This window comes from Phalacrocorax aristotelis, chromosome 23 (assembly GCF_949628215.1).
Source record: "Phalacrocorax aristotelis chromosome 23, bGulAri2.1, whole genome shotgun sequence".
In the NCBI taxonomy this organism is placed as follows: domain Eukaryota; kingdom Metazoa; phylum Chordata; class Aves; order Suliformes; family Phalacrocoracidae; genus Phalacrocorax; species Phalacrocorax aristotelis.
This window is the reverse complement of record NC_134298.1, coordinates 4,003,103-4,026,509: the sequence shown is the minus strand read 5'-3', so window position 1 is coordinate 4,026,509 and position 23,407 is coordinate 4,003,103. Positions and strand designations below refer to the sequence as shown.

The 23,407-nt window shown below is 47.1% G+C and overlaps 1 protein-coding gene across 12 annotated transcripts in view; it reads right to left on the bottom strand.

The window, feature by feature from the left end:
- Window positions 1–23,407, bottom strand: part of TANC2 (tetratricopeptide repeat, ankyrin repeat and coiled-coil containing 2) — a 254,383-nt gene that overhangs the window by 16,120 nt on the left and 214,856 nt on the right. For all 12 annotated transcript variants that reach the window (XM_075117247.1, XM_075117254.1, XM_075117253.1 and 9 more), the window contains 7 exons: window positions 19,747–19,855; window positions 15,282–15,404; window positions 14,292–14,528; window positions 12,362–12,547; window positions 10,089–10,182; window positions 4,152–4,285; window positions 3,607–3,730 (listed from right to left, as the gene is read on the bottom strand). In XM_075117247.1, coding sequence (XP_074973348.1) covers window positions 3,607–3,730; window positions 4,152–4,285; window positions 10,089–10,182; window positions 12,362–12,547; window positions 14,292–14,528; window positions 15,282–15,404; window positions 19,747–19,855 — 1,007 coding nt within the window. The remainder of the gene's footprint in view (window positions 1–3,606; window positions 3,731–4,151; window positions 4,286–10,088; window positions 10,183–12,361; window positions 12,548–14,291; window positions 14,529–15,281; window positions 15,405–19,746; window positions 19,856–23,407) is intronic.

Below are 23,407 nucleotides of genomic sequence, written 5' to 3'. Positions count from 1 at the left end.
TACTGCCAACTGCAAGCCAAGGAGAGAGCGACTTGACATTTTCTTGGATGAAGAAATCGTGCTGCCATACCGATGGGTCAGTATTGCTTCATACGGCATATGGATACACATGAGATCTGAACAGCAGCATTAAGTGAACACTCCTCTTCGTGGCATGCAGACAGCTCCTGTTGCCATGGCACAGGCAGGGCTCTGGCTCTCGAGCGTGCAGAAGAGATCTGTATCAGCCCCGCTCCTCCGAGGGGCTGTGGCTACCTGCGGGATGCTCCTGCCAGCAGGATGGGATGAATTGCTGCTGCAGTATTTTTCTCCTGTAGGTAAACTCTAAACCGCCCAGCATGAGATCTTCACCGGCTCCAGAAAGCTCAGCGAGCGGGGGAGTAAGGCGAATGTCCTGAGCCTGCCGGTTCATCCCAGCTGACGTAGCCCCGGTCAGCACGCATCACCCAGATGACAGCAAACTGGTAAGCCTTCCGGCCTGCACGGCTTTCGGTTTGCGGAGGAGCGCAACACACGAACATTTGCTTGGGCTACGTTCAGAAACCTCCGCCCAGAGCAGCATCCTGCTCGTTCGTGCCTCCGCGTGCCAGCGAGGGAGGTGGCAAACGGCGTCTGGGGCAATCTGGTGTGCCAAGGAGGGGCTCAACCGTGCAAACTAAGGGATGACAACATAAACTCCCAACATCTTGCCAGCCTTTCCTCACGTTGCCGCACTGCACCCAGGAACCCTTCTGAAGCTCTGTGAAAGCCCTCCGGATGATCCTCAACTGACCCAAGGCCAACTTCCGTTCAGCGAAGCTGGGTAAAGCCTCATTTCATTCCTTCTTATTTGTACCAGCTATTTTCTTGCCATCAAACCGTCCAAGTCTTCTCTTGTGTTTTCCCTCTGGCTTCTGGAGCAGGTGAGAAAGCTCCTGCAGTAAGAGGGAAGGCTGGAAAGCCACATCATCATTCAACCTTCCCACTCTTTTCCCAGTCCAGCGGAAGAGACGCACCATACGCAGGGTGGCACGCACGGACTTCGGGGTATCACTGCCGCAACGCAAGCTGAAGGTCTAAGTGAGCGGACAACGCACACCGCTTCGGGAGCGCCAAGACGCTGCTCCGAGGCAGGCTGGGCACGACCTCCGCAGAGGCGCTGAGGCGTCCCAGCAGGACCCCTGCCTCACTCTGAAGGCATCTTACGCTCCTTCGGGGTTCTCTGAATGACTTAGCATTAAGGCAGTCAGACATGAAACAAACTGGTGGTTTCGAGGGCAAGTGGCTCAAGGTGACCTCATGGGACCGATCCCTGTTACAGTGGGAAAGGTTTTGCCTGGGTAAACCCAGCGTGCTTCTGAGAAGGGCTGGGCTGCTCCCTCCCTACAAAAATTAACTGATAAGTGCAAGAGTTTATGATTTAGTATGTTATCCAGCAGGCACACAACAACGAGCCAGCTAGCGGAAAAAAAAAGAACTATTGACACTGTTGGAGCATCAGAAAGAAGCAGGGAGTGGCCAGGACGGTCAGATCCTTTCTGCACAGAGGAGGCATCTGAAGACGTCGTGCAGGGTTATCCCCGCAGGGACGAGGCTCGGCACTGTGTCAGAGGTACAGGACGCACAGCGAGGAGCAGCACCCACGCGTGCCGCGTACCCCAAGGTAGCAAAAACATCGAGGGATTGGTTTTTGCAGGCAAATGAGATTCAGAATCAAGCTCTCTCCATACGGAATGACCCATATAAATATCAGCTTTCGTAGAGCTGCTACCGGGGAAGTTTAATCCACCGTTCACACGTCCGTTACTTCTGGGTGTTAAGCGAAAGCAGTAGGTAACTCTAAAAATTTGGATTTCAAATTGATTGATGACTGCAACTCTGTTAATAAAAAGTGTTTACAAACGCTGACTGTGTTAATCAAGTACAGTCAAATGAGATTTACTTTGCAACACACTAATTAATGCTTATGGCTTATGATTCACACACTTTAATTTTAATGAAACACTGAACAGGACTGTCAAAGCCACTTTAATTAAAATACACCATATATCACTGTACTCTGCCCAGGCTTGGGCTAACTTTTCAGGACCATGTGTTATAGCATATTTAGTGGAGTTTATTAAGCTATTTAGAAGAAGATCTTTTAAGGTAAAAAAAGATTTTCTCATTTTTGACTTCTTGGGCTCTCAGTGTCCAAGGAGCCAAGGAAACATTTTGCTCATCTGCTGGCAATCCCTTAGCCAGCATCAGATTATCTGGTATTTTCAGCATCCACTGAACCAGTCTTAAGCAACAGGCACAGTTCTCTCAAGCCTGGCAAAAAAAGAATCACTTATTTTAAGCCCTTTACACAGATACAATCAAGCTGCAAAAGGGGCCACAGTACAACTCAAACACGTGGAGAGTGTTCATTTGAAATTTTTAAGAAAAGAGAACATCAGAAAAGAATCAATTTAATTCATTAATAAGAAACTCATGCCTCAGACTGATCTCTGCCACATCCCTATGCAGGTCACAGCACTGAACTGCAAGGATCCCACTGGCCTGTGGCTCAGGACAGACAGACAGGCAATGAGAAACTGGTTCTTGGAAGCCTGGCAGTTCTATGGTGAAAAAATGTTCTTACAACTACTATGTAAAATGTTCAGGTATCTCACGTTTTGGCTAAGACGTCAGACAGTCACTTACGATATGAAGAAAATACCCCTTCCCAAAGAGGGATCTTACCTGAAATAAAAATATCGAATAACAATACAAGAATTAAATGCTATTTCTAGCCAAAATATAATGGAAAATCTCCTAAACAAACCAAACATTGGCTATTTATAGAAAAAAAAGAATTCTCTAAGGAACTACAGAAGTAAGCAATAATCGTGTTCACACAGGTTGCAGGCAGCGTGCTGTTCTGACTCACCTCAAACACGTACAGCAGAAATAAGTGAAACGGAAACACGTTGACTGAGTAACTCCTAGTGAAGGAGAGTTATTAGACACTGAAAATACCGAGCAAAGTGAATCTGTGAGTGCCAGGCTGAAAAGCAGACTGTCTTCAAAATAATTCTGTTTTATTTTCAACAAATGCACCAAATGCTTGCCTGCGTCGGGGCCTTACCCTCCTGCCGATGTTGGTGTCAAAAATGTGGGCAACAATACTAGCGCTGAAACTGGAAGTGTTAAAATGTGTCCAAACTCGGGTCCTGTGGCTGAGCCTTGCCTGCCTGTCCCTTGGCGATGTTGACGGTTCATCACATCACCTGTTGATTTTTTCATCTAAGGGGAAAGCTCCAAGCACGGTTCAAGGGCATATTCTTAACTCAGTGCTCATTATGCACAAGTAATGCACTAACACCTGTGATAGGTTATTTCGTTTTCTAACTCAAATGGGTGGTTTTGAGGCTGTGAGCACCAAACACAGACAACAAAACGGATAGCCAAGATTAACACTACGACTGTTCTAGTCTTGCTCCCCAACAACCTGGATATGGTGCCGACAACCTCTCCCACCACCCGATCCAGGACTGGGATTACAATCCCCACCCTGACGTCGCAAACTCCAGTGTGCAGGAGACAGTGTGGCGGGGCTCGCCGTGGCCGACCTCCAGCACCTTCCAAAGCACGCGCTCTAACCTTGTGCAAGCAGAAACTCCACCGTGCCCAGATGCCCCTCAGATGCAGCCATCATCAGCGGTGTCCGCCCCTGCTTGTCTGCCATGTTCACATCAGCGCCGTGCGTGAGTAAGAGATCTACAATCTGCAACACACGATGTGAGAACACACGTTGCACGTAGAGACCCAGCCGGGAAGAAATGAGAGCCACGGAAGAGCAGAGCGGTCCCCATGTCTTGAAACCCCCCAAGGCATGGTGCCCTCTGGGATTACTGCTGCAAGATTAGGGCATAGGAGAAGCAATGGAGGTAGAAGGACAGGAAAAATGACCTTCTAAGTGAAGAGCATCCCATTTGCTTCCCAAAAGGTGAGATAACATAGTACTTAAGCAAAAGCTGTCTGTTGCCAGCCAGAGCTTGGGGTGTTTGAAGTATCAGTATCGCTTCTCACACCGATCATTCCCCAGAGAGCTGGGGTTTTTCTTCTCCACCCATATTTCAGCAAGATGGAAGGGATGGCCCGACCCGGCCTTTCAGACCATCCGGTGGCACAAGGAACCCGCTCACCTGCCAGTGGCCCTGTCTCACGGCGCTGAAGAGTGGAACGACCCCGCGGCGGTTGGGCTGCGCCACCGCGGCGCCCTGCTCCAGGAGCAGCCGGCAGACCTCCAGCTTCCCGCGCCCGGCCGCCGCCGTCAGAGCTGGGGGAGAGAGAAAAGCAGTGAAGGGAAAGAGCCACACGCTCTGTGGAGTTTCCTCCTCCCCACAGATAGGCCTTTCTGTTGGATACCGAAGTGATGGTGCCTGAAATGCCAAACATATCTCACAACAGCAAAACTAACACAGAAAATGGGTTGAAATAGTACAGTTCTAGGTAGCACTTGTCATTTTAGTTTACTTCAAAGGTCAACTCTTCCATGAAAAGATCTTGTAATGTTATGGAAAGAGGACAATCAGCTTTTATTATTATTGTTATTTATTATTTTCCACAAGTCACAGTGGAATGGGATGAGCACCGCAATAAGCATAAAATAATCTACAGGCACGTGTGACTGAGGTTCAAGGTGTTGATGCAAAGACACGTAGAGTCTTGTTGCATGAAACCTTCCCCACTTCCCCCTGTGCCTCCTGCAGGTTTCCCTATGGCAAAAGCCACAGGCTGCAAGCCTGAGAATACAGGTCTTTAGGTACGTGCTGTCTTGACAAGACCTTCTGCAACCTGTCCTTGACTCGTTCCACGATGACTACAACAGAGCAAGTGAGGGATCGAGCTGGAGGCACTGACAGGTCACTGCCAGCCTCTGGATACCAGTCGGATTTGAGGCTTTTCTCTGTCCGAACAAGCACAGGGCAGCATAATTCAGTCAAAGTACTTTTATTTTTAATATCCCACTTTAGCTGGTAGATCTTTGAAACCAGGGAAACAACTGGAAAGCAAAAATAGTATGAATATGTTCACCTGTTCTCCAAGAAAAGCACCAATTCTGGGCTTTGTTTCAGGCCAGGACTGATCCTACCACCAAGGGTCTTTGTGCAAAACCAGAACTTTGGGCCCCTCGGGACAAGCAGGGCCTTGAGGGGCTGGAGCGTGTCCAGAGAAGGGCAGCGGGGCTGGGGCAGGGTCTGGAGCACAAGTGTGCTGGGGGGCGGCTGAGGGGGCTGGGGGGGTTTAGCCTGGAGAAGAGGGGGCTGAGGGGAGCCCTTCTCGCTCTCTGCAGCTGCCTGAGAGGGGCTGGAGTGAGGGGGGTTGGTCTCTGCTCCCAAGTCACCAGTGACAGGACGAGGGAAACAGCCCCAATCTGGGCCAGGGGAGGTTTAGGTTGGAGATGAGGGAAAATGCCTTCCCTGCCAGAGCGGTCAGGCCCTGGCACAGGCTGCCCAGGGAGGTAGGGGAGTCGCCGTCCCTGGGGGGGTTCAGAAAACGTGTAGCTGTGGCCCTTGGGGACATGGTTTAAGAGGCCTGGGGGTGCTGGGTTGACCGTTGGACTTGATAATCTTAGAGGTCTTTTCCAACCTTAGTGATTCTATGAAAATTATCTCTCATTTCCAGTATTACAGATGCTCACAATATTACAGGTGGGTAGAAGTAACACCTGACAGCTCTTTCCCTGACAAAATGTGCTCCGTTAACTCAAGAAAGCGTGGTTGGGTTAGAAAAGACACATTCAAGCTGAAAATAGTTCCAAGTGCAGGACCTGCCTTTGACTCGTCTTTGGTATTAATTTTAGACTTTTCGGTTCCGCCCTCCTCTCCCTAACTTTCTGTGCACTTCAGCACAGCTCCTGTGGCTCGACGCTCTGCTGCTTCTAGAAGGAGTTTGAGCAGAAGGTGGGAGTCTATTTCTAACTGACGTAGCTTGTTTTTTCTTTGAAGCACATTTCTGTGGGATGGCTGATTACGAGGCGTTGATGGGTTTCCAACTGCAACACTGTTAATGCTGGGAGATTTAATTAATTCTCTATTCTGTTCCACATTATGGTTAAGTTTTATTCTCTTGGGATTGAGAGACATCAAGAGTTAAAAGAAAAATCATCTCGCTGCCACAAGAAGAACATACTGCAAAATCTATAATCAGATCCATGTGGGTTTTAAACGTAAGCTACAAATATAGGAGGACTGTGTAATGTGCACGGCAGAGGGATCGGTATGCAGGGCTTCTGAGTTCTATTTCTAAACTTGCCTGCACTTGAAATGTTGCAGGTTAATTTGCGGTATTTCGTGTCAAAATGACTTACGTTTGCAACAATGAAAGTACTGTAAATCACCTAAGTGTTTGGGGCTCACCGTGAAGTGTTCTTTAGAAAAGACTTTACTGAAAGAGGATGGTTTGATCCATGGCCATACCCTTCTCCACTCTGCCTTGCAATCCACTCTACCTAGAATGACCTGCCTTTTTGCTGCTCTGTTCCTCAGGGTCAAAGCAACTGGTGCGGGTATGTAGCTCCAGCCTGTCCTTTGCAGCTCCAACTCAAGGGAAGCTCACACGCTTCTGTGCTACAGAGCAGTCAGACCTTGCTGCTTCAGGAAGGTTCCACGCTGATGACGTGCATTTGCTGCCTGCTGCTGGGAGAAACCTGTCCAAGCTTGTCTTGTATAATTCACAGATGTCTAAGCATCCATCCTCAGAAAAGGAGGCACTCTCTGAGGGGCGAAAGGAGCTCAGTCCAGCTGGACCCTAGGAGAGCGACTCACTAAGCTACACCCAGACTTCACCAGTGCCTGTGCTTTAACCAGAAGGCTGGAGAAGACAACCCCCTGCGGTCCCTCCCACTGCAGCGAGCCGGACCGCCTGCTGCTCCTCGGCATACAGGTGCCTCACCCCTGTACCTCCAGCCTTCTAACCAAACTGGCTTTTGACATCCCCAAGCTCTGGCCCCACTGCTGGTCACCTCAAGCCCAGAGCACTATCCTGTGCTTAGTGCCCAACTGCCCAAGTCCAAAAGCTCAATTAAACTACTTCAGGAAAAATTCTAGAAGTACCTGCTCATCTAAGCCTGTTAGCGCTCCTTAGATGGACCCACCGACCTGCTTCTGACATCACCCGTGGGCCTTACAACAGCCATTAGTTTCCAAAAAACCCACAACACAAGGTAAGGCTGTGCCTTTGTGTTGAAAGGACATTGGAAAAGCCAAGGAAAGGTGATGAGAGGAAATGAGAGAAATGAAAATGGTTTTCTTTGAAGTTTTACTGCCTGCCAGAGAGCTCCTGTGGCCCAGCGTGAACAAGGCGAGTCCACCAAGCCCAGCCAAGGAGCAGCGACCAGGATCCTGTGCTGGAAAACAGGAACGTTCATTTTGCAGCTTTTCCACGAGGATGTAGTGCCAGGAGAAAAACTCACTGCGCAATAACAACGTCTTGGCACAAACGCCATAAAACAGCTCAAACGAAACCCGAGACAAGTCTCAGGTGTGGATGTGCCCCGCTCCGTCCGTGAGCAACGTCAGACAAGCCACAGCCTCCAACATCAGGGATCTGCAACGGCACATCTGCCTCTGCTCTTGTGCAGAGCAGGTCTGTTTTCTTAGAGAAAAAACAACTTTATCTGGAGAAGGAATCATTAAATTGCTCCTACACCACGTGTATCTGTTTCACAGCCTGGCACAAGACAAATGCAGTTTGATGGAGTCGTTCTTTGCACCTCCAACTCTGATGGAGTTATTACAAGTGACTCAGATACTTTTGTGCTGGTTTTTGATATTAGTCTTGTCCTAGGGGGAAATATTCCATCTGGAGTTGGCTATAGTGTGCTGTCAGCAATTCCTGAACTTATGATGTAACTTGGCACTGCCATTTGGATGATATCAGGCTGATATCACTAAGCCAGGCAGTCAGCTCTGCTCTGCAGAAGATTAGACACACTAGCAACAAGCATCAAAAAACAGACAAGACACGATTCAGATTTTTAGAGCAGATTGCTATTTTTAAGTGGAAACCAGCATTTCTCTTCAAATTTATCTAAACTCGCTATTTACTTTTGGGAAAATAATAATAATAAAACAATGTGAGAAAGGGAGTCCTAAGATCCATATAAACTTGTCCTGCCTGTGACAGGACAAAAGGCTGCTGAATTTGGTGGTTGGCTCGGTTTTCCTCATTTTCCCATCTTACCCACCACCGATTTTAATGGGATATATGGGTATTCCTTTGAGATGGCTCCTCAGTAAAGGTGCAATTTGCGAATCACAAATCCACGTTCCCAACTATGCAAGTTACTCAGAAACCCCTCTCAGATACGGAAACTCCCAGATGTGTCTGTGAGTCCAGCTGTTGGCATTGACAGGGGAAGAGGTATGGGAAGGGGGACAACAGGGATGGAAAAGGCTTCTACTGAGGAGTCCTCGAGGCAACGGGCAGGCTGGGAATGGCAGAGCTGCCCAGGACACAAGGGAAGAGGAAAGAGAAGAGCTGGGCATTGTCAGGGAGCAGAGCGCAGTGCTCAGCCTTCAGAGTGGGCTGCACAGCTGAGCAGGGGAGAGCAGGATGGTGTGACCTGCAAAGGCAGAGCTCCAGGGACGGGCAGGGGTATGCATGAGTTCAGAAAACACCTATGGCTTTATACTGGGCTTTGCCAGATTCATCCAGACAACCCAGGACTATCTTATCTCAAGTAGCTTATCTGTAGTGTCTGACGCTGCCCATGAGGTTACTTGGTAGGGAGACAACTTAGTGGCTTTCGATCAAACTCTGAAGGCACCTGGATCATTCTGTTTACAAGATAGTCCTCAGGACCCAAACAGCAGAGAACATTTTGGATGAGCTGTCTCTGGCCTGACCACCAAGCCGCTGTCCTATTACCAACTCTCAGTCATTTCATTTGACTAATTCTATATCCAATTTCGGTTTTCTCCCATGACACCCTGGGGGCACTTTTAAGTTGCTTATTTGTATATGTTGTCCTTATTTCCGCTAATAATGGCACAATGCCCTTGCTACTCGGATATGGCCTGTGGGTGCAGGAGCTGGCTCCTTCCCTAATGCCCCGCGAGTGGCCCAGAGCAGCCCGGCCACCCACCAGGCTCCTTGCTGGGACAACTCATCCCTCCATCTTTGGCCTTTAAAGCTCAAGGGCAATACTTCCTGATAAACTGCATTCATTACGAGGCTCTAGTAAGGCTACATTTTCAAATGTACAGCATACGAAACAGCTCAAAATATAACCCTGCTTCCCTCCTCGCCTTCTAACCAGAAACCACCTGACCAAACACCGAGCCACAAGCCAGCCACCGTCTGCACCCTTGGATCGTGTCATTTTTAAACAAAGCTGACAGAATCAAAATCAGTGCTCCGTTACCCAGACAGGAACATTACCTTGGTGTATTAACTTGACAGGAACATTACCAGTGATGCAAGTAGATTAGTGAGTTGAGTACAAAAGACAGTGGATAATATTTATGAGGTCATTGGAGTTAGAAGCCAACAACTCCGAATTTGAGTATCTCAGGAAATGGAGATGACAGTGCATTTCCTACCTGTGAAGTGGAAGGGGTGAATGGCTGCTTTTGTTTTGGTCGAAGTCAGGAAAGCAGGGCTTCTGTATTATACCCATCAATACAAAAATACAGTATTGCCCAAAAGGATGATTGTTTAATTATCAGGTGCTAAATACTGAGAAGTTTTGAGAGGATCGATGGATAATTTAATAGTCATGGTTCTGCACGTAATGGGGAAGGGAAGGGAGAAACAGGGAGATGCTTTGGGTGAATATGCCCAATATCAAGAAAGAACAGAATTTTGTGTCCATCTCACTTTTTTTTTCACGCTCCTGAGAAGTGCCAGGGGCTGCAGAAGCTCAGGGTTTTCAAAAGCCAAACTCCTCTGTTTTACTTAAGCCCAGTGCAAGCTCCACCCTGGCACCTCTAAATCACCTGAAACCGAATCAGAGGAACTGATCCTTCTCCCTTCATCAAAAGGAAGGCTGGGATCAAGGACGCGTCAGGTGACAGGGAGCCCATAAATACAACCACAAACATGCACGAAGAAGCTACAGCATCTACAGAAATCACCTGTCTCTCCCCAAAGGCTGTCAAAGCTGTTGATTTGTGCTCGCTCCACCTCCTCTTCGTCTTTTTCTGGAAGATCGAGCAGGTAGGAGACAATCTAAAACAAAATGACATGTCAGCTCACAAACTTGGATGCGTTATATATAAACTGCTGACATCCTAACAGGAGCTGCTCTGAGTACACAGAGGGAAGGGAACAGCCTCTGCCTGACACCCTGAGCTCAAGTTAATGCTCTTCCAGAGATCAATCACTGAACCTGCTGCCCAGTACAAGCAGAAAACCCCACCCAAGTGTTTTGATATGACCGCACACGATGAGCCTTTGGAGTGTCAGCTCCTTATAACTGTGTCTGTCCTGCTACAGCTGACCCGGTATGTGCGGCGGATGCACCTTCGTCTGCTGTTACAGCTGCCGCAACCAGTGAGGAAACAGCGGCGTGTCCATCTGTATCAACTCCACCTGGTGGGGTGCAATGACTACGATCGTCCCCTTTTACTGCTGGGAAACTGAGTCACGGACCAGTGATGTAATGGTGCAGTTATAATCGTTAGCCTCTCTGTTAGCTTAAGCTCCAGCCAAGATGAAGTTACTTCCAGAAACTATTACCTCCTTTCTAGCAAATACCGTTTTTAAGCAGACTGTTAAAAAGACTTCCACTATGATTTTCCTCCAGCTGTGGATGCTTGAAACCCCAGAGAAGCAAAATGACTTCTTTAAAGGGTAAATTAAAGGATCTAATTGACTGCAAACTGGCAGAAAATTTCAGTGTCTGGATCCTATCATGCAAGAAAACAAGAGGCTGAGAAGAAAATGGAGATTTTACTTTAGTGACTGAAGGACCAAACCATTTTTCTCATTCTAGGAGAAACACTTTTCTGCTGGGGTCCAGGCTGCGAGTCTTTTCTGAGTACCTGGGAGGACGCTGTGCCTGCCCCGCTGCCCGCAGCTGCCTGTGGACACAGACTGAGAGGTACCAGCACAGGGGAGCGGGGGTTTCAGTGACAAGTGCTGTTTTCCCATGTCCAGCCAGTGACGCTCTAGTGCTAAGCGGGGCATCGGGAATGACAGCAGCACGAGGGGAGCAGGAAACCCAGGAGAGTGCCTACAGGAAAGATGCTGTTAAAGTGATGCCCACGTGGGCACCTACACAGTAGATGCCTTGTGTATATGATGCTGCCTTGACGGGAGAGTGTGAGCTTGGTGTAACAAACCCCCGTGCACTCGGCTGACCTCCCAGCCGGGTTCTGTACTGCTGAGTGGACCTCGTGTCACCTGACTAAAGCATAAAGCTAAGTCTGGTATGGTTATGCTAGGGTATAATCACAGCAAGGACTCCAGTGTGGCTCCATCAGTGATTAAGACCACTTTATAAACACGCTAAATATTTGTTTTATCACCAAAGTCGGAGAAAAACAGCAAAGTAATCATCAGCTTGCATCTCCTATGACTGCAAGCACCTCAAAAGAGGGACTTGGGAGTATTTTCTGTAAGCAGCCACGTACCTTTTATGGTACAACAGAAATACTAAACAATTCCAAAACTCCTTTCCACGCATTATAAAGGTGACCAGTATAATCTGGGGGGAAATTCCCATTTAAAAAGTTCTGTGCCCTCTTACAAATTACGTCCTCAGCATGCAGATCTTCAGGGTTTTGAAGTCACATCTGCTTCTGATCGGTTGAACTCACAGTCACTTAGCTAATAAGAAATTCCCAGCTTTCTTTAATTAGCTCCTCTGATCTGAGCACATTACCTATGTTTTCAAGGATTATGCTCAAGAAAAGCAAAATCACAACTCCAGTAAACGAGCTCAATTTAGCAAAGAAATCAACCAATGCAAAAATCCCCAAAGACTGCTTCTCGGTAAGAAAACATACATCATTTACCACATCACAAATCTTTACCAGTGTGATAGGAGCAAGGTCTTCAGCTCTTCCCTCCCCCAACACACAGCCCAAACCAGCGTGGTCTCACACTCCCCTAACAGCACTGGGGGAGCGGCCTAAGTAACACACTGTTTATCCAGCCTTGCTTAAAGGTTTATTCCAACAACTTAAAGGCTTGTTACGCTTCCTCTCTTGGACGCCTGCCCAGACCACAGGGTTTGCCAAGGGATCTGTGAACCCCGCTGCCGGGGATGAGAAGGGGAGGAAGAGTAGGACAGAGGCACTGACTCCACCTCCAAGACCCTCTTTGGTCAATGTTTTGGCTAGGAAACGTAATAAGCCCTTGGTTTCCCACCCAGTGGAGGCAGTGATGGGCTGGTAGGTCTTACCTCGGTGTAACCCATGCTGGCCGCAGCGATCAGTGCCTGCTGGATGGCGTGGCTCTTCTTGAACACTCCCTGCTGCTGCCCAGCCATGGTCCAGTCGCATTGGATCAAGAACTTCACCACCTCCAAGTGTCCTCTGAGAGCAGCGTGAACCAGAGCGCACTGACCGTTTTTGTCCAAATGATCCACCTTGAAAAGAGATGACAAAATAAAATTAAGTCAAATCACAGGCAAAACATTTTCGTTTCTCCAGAGTTTCCAGCCCTGGTTTCAAAATAATGCCACATGTGCAAAATGTGCATTTTTCTGGAAAACTATCCCTTCCACGACCAGAAAACAACCAGTCCTGAGGCAACTCTGCCCCAGGCTTAGGCGTCCTCTTGGCCACAAGTGTTTGCTTTGGGTAAGTTACCATTCTTTTTAGCTTTCTTCACTTTTCTTCAGACTCAAAGGCTGCAAAAGCATTTTCCCCTTTGCGTCCTTAAGCACAGCAACCGTGTTTTCTTGCGGATTGAAATCATACCCACTGGTATCATCTCCTTTATCCAAATCCACAAAAGGAAAACCAGCTTGTTTTCCAGACACCATTTCTTTCGAGAGAGACAGAAGTGCCCGAGCCTGCAGTCGAACACACAGCGCGAACCCAACGCAGGCAGAAGTCAGTAGGAAACAGAGGTCGTGCTTGGCAGCCTTGCAGGAACTTAATTTGCTTGGCTTTTCAGGACAGGGCACGGTTTTCACTTGATGCCTGAACACATCAGCTGGGATTTCCAGGTCCTGTCCCAACACCAGTAGCTTGGAGAAAACAGGACAGGCAAAGCAACCACTGTCCGCCTGCCAGTTAACCCCTTCAGTGCTCTGCAACATATTATTTCTCATTTATTGTATTATATATATGAGAAATAAGTATTATATTAATATAACAATAGCAATTATAGTAATATAACACATACGAAAATATTAATATACTAATAAAATTAACACATTATAATACGGGAACTATTCCTCGTACCTCTCATTTCTCAACTTTCCACGCCAGAATCAAACACCACAGCCTTCAAACTAAACCCAGCTGGTTTTGGGGTGTTTCCTCAATAGGGTTAGGGATACTCAAGCTGTGAGTGGCAGGAGCTGTGCATTGCATTTTGTAGACCAAATATTTCTGTTCTCAGAGAGGGAATGCTGTTTCTTACCAACTAGTGCAAGGGAGTCACCCGACTCTCAAAATATCCCAACAAAAGCAGAATTCTTTTTTTTTCCTTCGTACTGTCCTCACATTATTGCAGACAACATGGCAAGATCTAAGCGGGACCCCAGTCATCCTGACCTTCATACCAAAACTATACAAACCCATATTTTGCTTTTTGAACTGAAGCTAAACATACAGAGAAACCACAAATTGTTTCCAGGAGGCTCCACTTCAAAAATCAGCACAATTTTCTTCGTCAACAAAATGTTTAAACCTGACTCATTACATACAATTAAAACTCCAAACACTCACCACAAAGCTAAACAAAGGGTATTTTTCTAGGACAAGTCTGATTGATAGAAGTTTTTGGAAAATGTGTCTCAAGGAGATATTTAAAGAACGCTCTGGGCTGCAAAAGCAACATTGCCATTTTAACCTCGCGAGGTTCAAGGACTTCTCCAGAGCACCTTTCTGCAGACCATCGGTGCAGCGTGATTAGGCAGTTCCCACCTCAGGCCCGAGTTCCAGAATACCCTCAGGAGTTACTTAGCTTTGGTGCCAATGCGAGATTTTCAAAGCCACTACGCTTCAGCAGAACAGGGAACCCTCCACAGCACCATCCTGGCTTCGTCTGCTGGAGGATATTCTTTCGCAGGGGTTACATATCCTGCCTGCAGCTTGTGCGGGCCTCGCATAAACGTGGAATAGTTTAAATCAGCTTTTGGAGGAACGTGGTCACCTTACCTTGGCCCGTTTCTTGCACAGCAGCACAACGATACTTAGAAATCCAGCAGCAGCCGCGTAGCCGAGCGGGGTCAGGCCGCTCTCCGAAGCGGCATCGACATTGGCCCCAAACTCCAAGAGCAAAGCCACCATCTCCGTGTAACCCAGGTGAGATTGGACACACAAAATGGGGGCGTTGTTCAGAACTTCGGTCCGATAATTCACGTTTGCGCCTCCTAAAATCAGCAACCGACTGACCTGCACAGGGAAAGAAGAGCTCCTGTTAGCTGAATCTTATGGAGAGATATTAGTTTATTTTCAGGGCAACAAAAGAATGTAAACCAGGGCCTCCTGCAGGTTTCCAAGCAAATAGTGAAGGACATAAAATGCCCAGTAAAAACACTTGCCAAATATACAGTCCCATTTTAGGCAGTTTTGCCCATATGGGAAGGAGCTGGGGCAAACGTCCTTCCAGACGAAAGGCAATTTGAAATCTGTATCACTGTCTGAAATCTTCTTTGCTGTAGGGATGAAGTCACTCAAGCTAACACGTTCATCCTTACCAATGAAAAGAGGCAAGTAGTGCCTGGACTAGCATGTGCCGTCGCGTTTGGCATTGCCTCCGAGTCAGTGCCTGTCTAAGCCAGAGCCCTTTGCAGGGCTGTCAAATCTCAACACCAGTTGTCGCATCCCACATCTCTGGGGAGGAAAAAGGCAAGTGAACCCATTTGGCCCAGACGCAAATTCGCTGTTCACTCACTGCAATTAAAAGGAGATCCCTGGTCAAAGCAGAAGAGTTGAGGGATCATCCCAGACGGTAACAAGATCCCAACTGAACTGATGGCCTCTCCCCAGCTCGAGACGAAGGCCCAGCAAGCTGCTCAGCACCGCCTGGGCAGGACCCCTGCCACGGGCAGGCAGCTACGGCAAACACTCTATGCACGGTCACTGCGCGTTGCTGGGAGCTTCTCACGTGAGCTCTGAACCGCCCCAGCTCTCCTCCTCCAGTACCTTTATGTTCGGGGTGTAGAGATTTCTCAGAGACGCCAAAGCCATTGAAAGACCTTCAGTACTGTAGGAGATCCAAAGCCCTTGCAGGATAGAGGAAGATACCCCAACTTTTTTACTCAGCCCCTAAAAAAGAAAAGATGACTTAGATGCAAGCTTACAAATATGCTCAGTTACACTGGGCGGATCCTCCCGGGTCTTTGGACTTCAAAGCGTTTCAAGACACTAACAGCTACACGCAAGATAACGCGACAATTTGCTACCTCCAGCCTTTGCAGTGAATTAATAAGCGTGTAGGAGATAACTTGCAAAGGTACTGTAGCCGTCTCCAAGGTCGAGGAAAGGCAGTATTAAACTGTGAGAAACCTGAATCCATTCGACACCCTCAGAAAATGCCGTACGAAGGAGCACAGCACGCTCATTTTTTTATTTTTTAATGAAGTACACATTATTTTGGCAGAATTGATTCACCAAGTTTCCTTATTATTCCCACGGTTAAACTAGACGACAGTATCTGCCCGCAATAAGGTAAACGAAGGAAGTCTCACCCACAGCCTAGAACAGCATTCCCGTATCTCGTACCAGACTGTTTCCAACCTTTCTGGCCGATGCCCCTGACCAGGCTATACGTAATACATACAAGGTCTGACATCTTTTTCCAGCAACACCAACTGGCAGAGCACAGAACTGTTAAGCAAGTTTCCTCCCTCCGATCAAAGGAACAAGAACTGCTCTGTAGCCAACAGATGGGAGTAAATTCCTTGATCGAAGAGGAGAGGAACGGGTTTGCAGCTCCAGCAATGAGCTTCGCTGCGTGTTGTGCTCCGTTGTGATGCGGGTACACCCTATATGTTGCTGTTCTGCTATCGATTTACCATTAAAGCCTGCTGTTTCCATGGAAACTGTACAGAGTTCTTTAATTCTGTTTTGATATGCAAACTCTGATTTCTACTTCCTTGCACGCCGTGTGGTCACTTCTACCTGCGCAAAGCAGCAGGATCGCATTTCAGTTGGTAAGTCTTTTGTACGACAGACCGACGCGGAGGGTGTAGGGTGGCAGGGAGAAAACTGGCAGCAAAAGGCGGGATTTGTCTCCTCTAAAGGAAGATGTGCAGGAATCATCACCTGAGCCTGCTGCTGGACTCAGCTGCAGACCTCCAATACCCACGTGTGAAAGATATTCCGAAGCATCGCACCAGCCATTAACAGATTTGTCACTTGAAATGGTTTTACCATAAAAAGAAGCAAAAGATTAGGCAGGCTCTTATAAATAACAACTCCGTGTGCTTGTTTCCTTCAGAATTCAGGGAGCTAAACAGAGAAAAATATCTGCTTGTGTTAGGAGGCAGAAAAAGAGCTCAGGAATTTTGGCCGCCATTAAATGCTGCTTTTGAAATAACACAATGCAGGATATTAGAGGTCAATATTAAATTTCAGTGAAGTCAGTAGGGTATAATTGGACAAATGGAAAACAGTTTTATAATAAACGGTTAAAATAATTTAAAAATAGTTATACTACTACCAAACCCATAAATAAGCTGCTTGAGTCACCATCAGGACCAAGGGAAAGAGCGTGCATTTTCAGAATAGCCATCTGAAGATAATCACACATGCTATAAAAATCTTAGCCATTGTATTAGAATGTACTCAAATATTAGCGCAAGACATACAAGCTGACATTTATCCTTTAAAGAATAAATGCATTCAACACCGTTATCACTCAGTTGCTGGAACAAAACTTCACCACTTCTCATTTTACAGATCATATCTCCCTTTTCTATTTCCTTTTCTGCCCAGAACCGTGCAGCAGGTTGAACCCTTCAGCAAAAGCAAATCCCAGCTGGGCACATCATCACACCGAACCACCACGAGGGGTTTCCACCACCCAACACAGGCCCAAGGCACGGCCTGACCATGCGCGCTTCATTCGAGCAGCTTTGCCAACCCCACACAACCCCGGATTTCAAACAGCCTTGCTGTTTTTGCCCCCCGCTCCTGCGCGCAGCTGTCAGCACCCTTCATTTCTAACTTATTGCTCCCTCTGCTGTTTGGCCATTGGCACCTTCAACGCAAGATCTTTGTAAGGCTGGTTTTCAAGGAGTATCAGACACCTTTACACACCCGTAGCTATCGAAGTGAGTGTTTCTGCCTGTAATTGTCCTTACATTCTCAGTCTGGGGACAAGAGAGACCCATTTCTGGATTACTGACATTTTAGCTAACTAATTTAAGATGAAATTAAAGACTTCTCTTTGGTTGATTTGCAAAACATACGTCAGCCTGAAGTTTGGGTCTTCTTGTATCATTACTGTACATTTCTCTTCTTGCCCTTTCATTCCATGCCAGGCTTTCCAAGCTGGGTTGCCATATGCTTCTGTTAAAACTGGTAATTGCTTTAAAAGACTAAAACATTTGTACTTCCCCCCTCCCCCCAAACTGTTTGAGAATGTTTGCGTTTAAAAAAGAAAACCAGCAGATCTCAGTGTCAAGTGGAGCAGGGAGCGTGAAAGCTTCGTTACACCTACGTGCCAGGTCACTGCCTGTGCCTGGGCGTCGCTGATTTTTTACACCTGGAAATTCCAAGTGTCCCATCATTACCTTGCACAAGGTACGGGTGGATTCGAAGCGATAGGGATTGGGGAGGACAAGTAAGTTTTCCGCACTGTTAAATCAAAGTTGGTCTTTACTCCTAACCCTCGGTGCTCCCTGGCTGGACAAAATGCTTTAGCCCTGTTCCAATCCTCTCCTGGCTTCATGATGGGTAAATAAAATGGAATTACAGTGGCATCAGGCCTCCATAAATACCTTCAAAATTAGGATCATTGTGCCTGTGCAAAGCTGCTGCTAGAACATGATACTTCAGGAAAAACTCACTGAATTGACGACCTGACACGCTCCCTACTTGGCAGGAAACCCATGCCGTACTGGTAACGGCTTCAGCAAAAGATCAGACAGAATGAAAAGCTTGAATGGAAAAAAAAAATGCTTGTTTAGAAACAAATACAGCCCGTAACAACAGGAAAAGGAGCCTGTGTACGTACTCTTGGAAATATTATCTTAAAAGCATGCTCAAGATCCTAAACATGGTCTGCAACATTCCACGTCAATGCCTCCTTCAAAAAGTAATGCAGCTATTGTTTCACTTAGTGAACACTCACAGATCCTCAGTAAACACTTGTTTAAAAAAGGAATAAAAATAAAGCTATTCAAGGAAAAGCAAAAGACTAAGTCTTACAGTGTTTCTAATCCAGCTAATCCAAACCTCTTCAAAACGTTATAGTTCTTCTCAGTAACATACTGTTACGCTTATCTGTCACCGAGACACACTATTCTTACTGCAGTGTTGCAAAATCAAGGATTTTGCCGAGTGATTAGAAACAGAAGGCTGCACTGACATTTTTCATATGCCGACTGGCATCTTCTACTGTTGTAAATATTGCTCAATTAAATCTGGAATCTACAGGCAACTTGTCCACTTAATGAAAATTGTCATTTGTTTCGAGCCTGAAACCCTGTTATTTGTTTCTACCGTGGAAGTGTGAAACGAAGAAGATTTGGAATCAGATTTAGATGTAAATGGCAGCTGAACAGTAAACTCACTGCCGAACCTGGCCTCGGGAATGTAACTCAAAATTTGAAAATTGCTCGGGTAATGCGCCGATCTGGGGTTCTTCCCTTTGGCTCCGGCTGCCGCCTTCCCAAGCGAGGAGCCGTTGCTCCTGCACCTGATGGTGAATTCAGCACAGGAGGCTCAACAAATAAATCCGGCAGGGCTGACACAAGACACAAACTCTGTTTGCTCTAGAAATACAGGGGTGCTAAAGTTCTTAAGTCTATAAAATCACACACAGATCAGATGAAAATATAGCCTCATTTTTACCAGTGTTAAGCACCCACAGATGCTAATACTTTTAATAAATTCTGTATTTCCTGTGACCTTACAAATCCATGCTCTCATTTCCATCTCCTGGTCTGTGGGTCAGCAGGCAAAAGAATGATACTTAATTTACGGGTCATATTGATGCTCACATCCGCATTTGCCTTTCAATTACCCAGCTCTCAAATGTCTGTGTGAAGAGTAAAATGGACCCGCTGTCAGATTTTAAGGACCATCAGATCTTCCCTTCACAACCTGAATTTTGTGTTGGATTCTTCAAAACCACTCCCTTTAAATGATTTGCTTTTCCTAGATGTTGTTACAAGGAACTCGTCTTACACAGGAACAAGCCTCTTACGGTAGAAGAGCAATTTCAGGTAAGGAGGCTCTCTGCTGGATTTACAGTCTGAAGGACAGTTTCATTTCAAGGATTCCTCTACACCAGTGCCAATTTTCTAAAGCTCACTTCTACAGGTTTCAGCAGCCTGAAGCAATCACACTCCTTAGAACAACCCTAAAACAAGAGACTGAACGCTGCCAGTGCTAGCGCGGGGACGAGGTTGGAGTAAGTCTTCATTTTAACTTTTGTTACCTTAAAAATATGTGCTTTGAGGATGTGATGTCCCAGTTCAATAGTTTGCTGTCGATTTAGTTTTCCCTCTTGACGGGAAAACCAGAAGGCAAGTAATGTATGGCCACTCCTAAAATCAGAAGAAAGAGTATGTTAGTATTTGCTTGTTACATTGACAAAAGAACTTCTGACAACAATTCCTGGTCCTGCTAAGCCTTCAGCCTCGTCCAGCTTTGGGAAACAGAGCTGGGCTAATTCTCACTTGTAAACCACCAACTAATTGCATCCTTTATTATTGGTGATCACCAATAGCTCAAAAAGCCCCAAACATTGGAAGACAGCAAAAATAAAGCATTGTATTTTCTATGAGCAGATGTGAATTTGGGAACACTAGAGGTACAATTTCACAAACGCTGAAGTGCTACTTTTATAGTCATTTTGCAGAGAACTGGACTTTGAAAGCATGCCACAAATCCTGAAGTCGTTAGAGAACGACATATTTAAAATATCCACTTTGAAAAAACATCCTTTAAATGACAACTACGTTCTCCACCCTGTGACACATCCTGCAGAGTGAAGCAACTTTATTTCCATGTAAAACTCCTTCTAAACACATTCTCCAGCTTCTCCAGTAATAAAGATGCTTCTGGCAGCAACCTACCAGGTTGACAAGCAAGGCAAATTAACTGAGCTACTCACAGAGCCCTGTTTAAAGCAAAACGGATTAAAAGAGACACTGACTTCCATCGCAGATGGTCATCTATACTGACATTTTTAAACATACAAATTTCCAGCTTGTAACACTGAAAGTTCAGCGTGCCTGGGTCTCCTCAAACATGCGAAAAGCTGATTCTCCGCACACGCACAGAACAGAGGCAGTGCAGAAACGCGAAGTATCGCAACCCATTTGAGGATGAGATTGGCAAATACCTGCCCCTGCGGGCAGGTGGGGATGCAACAGCAGGAGATGCAGCGGGCAGGGGAGGAGGCCACCGAGGCTCCACGCCTGGACCTCCATGGTCTGGGGAGCTGAAATTTTCTTGGTTTCACCAACAAATTCATATCCTTCTTTAAGCTCCATGGTACTTGCAAGGGAGTCCTTTTTAACCCATGTCATTTCTAGAACTACATCAAAATGTGACTACGCATAAAAGCAATTAAACCCCTTCCAGCCAAAGAAAAGAAAATATGATATCAACTGTGGCTTTAAAAGGGCTTTTAAGGACAGGGAATGTTATTAGCTCATCACGATTTGGTAAAGCAGAAGAGTGTTTTGCGTGGCCAAATGACAAGTACGTATTATGGAAGACACGAAGCTTTCACAACGGTGGGGCTTTACCAGCGCCGTCTCCGTCCAGGGAGAATAATTACCCCTGTCTCAAAATAAACTCAGAACAAAAGTGAAATGCTTGCAGTGTCGCAGCCAGGTGTTTGGCAAGGGCCCCCCTCGGCCCTGCCAGTGGGCCTCCTTTTGGACTGATAACATACGGATTCATTTTAGCGGAGCCCGACGCTGCTCTGCCAGACCTCGTGGTACTAGTAGGAGGTGGACGTGTGCCCGCTGGAGGAGCAGGATGGAAAACAAAATGTCTCTTTTTTACAAGGCAGGACTTCATCCCCAGCTCTTGATAGGTGAAAGAGCCCTGCATCCCACTTACATGTAACAAAAGAAACTCCTTCACTGGTGATAAATTCTATTGTGCCTCTTTCCAAAATGCAATCGCATTTACAGAGGCACCATCAACTCAAACAATACACTGTTGTCTGAAATGTTTTCTTTGACTGATGGTACCCTTCACACGTAGGGTGACATGAGCTGAAAAAGAAACTGAAGAAAACCTCTCTTTCTGCATGCTTTCCCTGTCGCGCTCCTCTCCACGCCCTGGCCTGGCACGCGGCGAGATGCCCAGTGGGGATCCCGTAGCTCCCCGCTCCCCGTCACCGGAGAAGGAGAAGCTCTGCCAGGCGGTGACTCAGCCCATCAAGGTGTAGCTCAGCTGAGAGCTCATAACCAGGCAGGACGCCTTGTGCACAGGGCAGCGCCACCGCTTCCCACGCACGGGCGGCGCTGTGAGCGCTCTCCGCATAGCGCCAACAGAAGGGGCAAAGCATAAAAAGCTGGGAAAACAGAAGGGCCTTGGAAGTGGTTGTAGCACCTTAAGTTATCTACACCCTGTTGCCTTGCCTTCCTTTCGCTCTTCCCCTCTTTGTCCCCCATCCTTGGAGTGGGAGGCGAACATCAGGTCACATCCTTTTAAAGGAGACGGACAAATACGTTTGCTCATTACGCTGATTAACCTCCGGGAATGCCCATGGGAAGGAGAACCGAAGCAGAAGGGAACAAGTGGCTATGAGACACAGCTTGAGTGTTGCTAGATACAGCTGCAAGTCAAGGAGCGCAGCAATTGCTAGATTTTATCCGTCCCCGTTCAGCCAGATTATGAAAACCTATAATCACTCTAATACACTCAATGCATCTCAATAGCTCATCAGATTCACAATGCTGCGCTTACGGTTTGGAGAAGAGCCAACGCATTTACCTCCGCTCAGAGGCTGGTAGTGCAACTTCATTCAGAGCCGTCAGCTCATTACCTTTCTGGGGAGAAAGCGGCTTTCTGCTCCGGGTCCGCGAGCGGCTGTGCAAAGGGGCCCGCAGCCACCCCCCTCTACCTCTGTTTTTCACGTCACAGAAGAGGAAATAATGCCACCTGTTTGCTTGTTGAGCAGGGCTGATGGAAACCTCTTCGAAACGCTCGGGAAGGCTCTGAACAGAGCCGTAACTGCATTAATCCTAAGCATGAGCTGAGGGACCAGAAACTTCTGATGTGCCTTTTCTTGGCAGCGAGAGATGAAGTGCAGCTCCTGTCTGCCACACGGGCCCACGTTCCACAGTTAGCTCCTAAATTGCTTTTCAGCTGCGGCTGGTAGGGTATTTACTTAAATTTCATTATATGCATGACTTTGGCGGTTATGAATACGGCATGTATGAACTATTCCAGAATAAAGAATAGTATTCAGGAGTAATCCATTACCTCCGCAATGTTTCCCAGACCTCGGCTTTGGGCTTGCTGATAAATACTTGCAGTCACTTGTTCTGTCAACGTTAATTGCATGCTAAACCAGATTCCGACAGCACAGGCTCTTTTTCTTCTTTCTTTTTTTTTTTTTTTAAATACAGCAGAGGATGGCAGTAATGATTTCTACATCAAGGAGCTCAGTGAAATGATTTGCTTTGAATTTCACCACTGCGGAGTTTATCATCAGAGATTTTTCTATTTTTAATGTAAGATTTCTTTTTGTGAAAAATTAATAGCGCTGCCAGCTGAGCTCCGGCAGCCTTTGTCTGCTCTCGCAGGCTGCCTGTGTCAGCGCCGGCTCCCGCGGCGGCCGGGGCTGCCTGCGTGGATGCGCGCATACCTGCTTACATCCAGACACAAAGGCGAGTCTTCATCCTTCAAGCCCCTGCATAGCATGAACTGGTGCACACACGCAGCAGCAACGAGGAGGGCTAATGTAAGTGACGGCTACACACGGGCACAAGCGGAGGGGCTGGATTCACCAGAGCGGTCCCTACACATCCGCTCCCGGTCACCCGAAGCCGAGGCGCGCGCAGCCGCGGGCGCAGAGCGAGGCGACGCAGGGAGGCGGTGCCTCCAGCACATCCCTCATCGCGCCCCGGTCC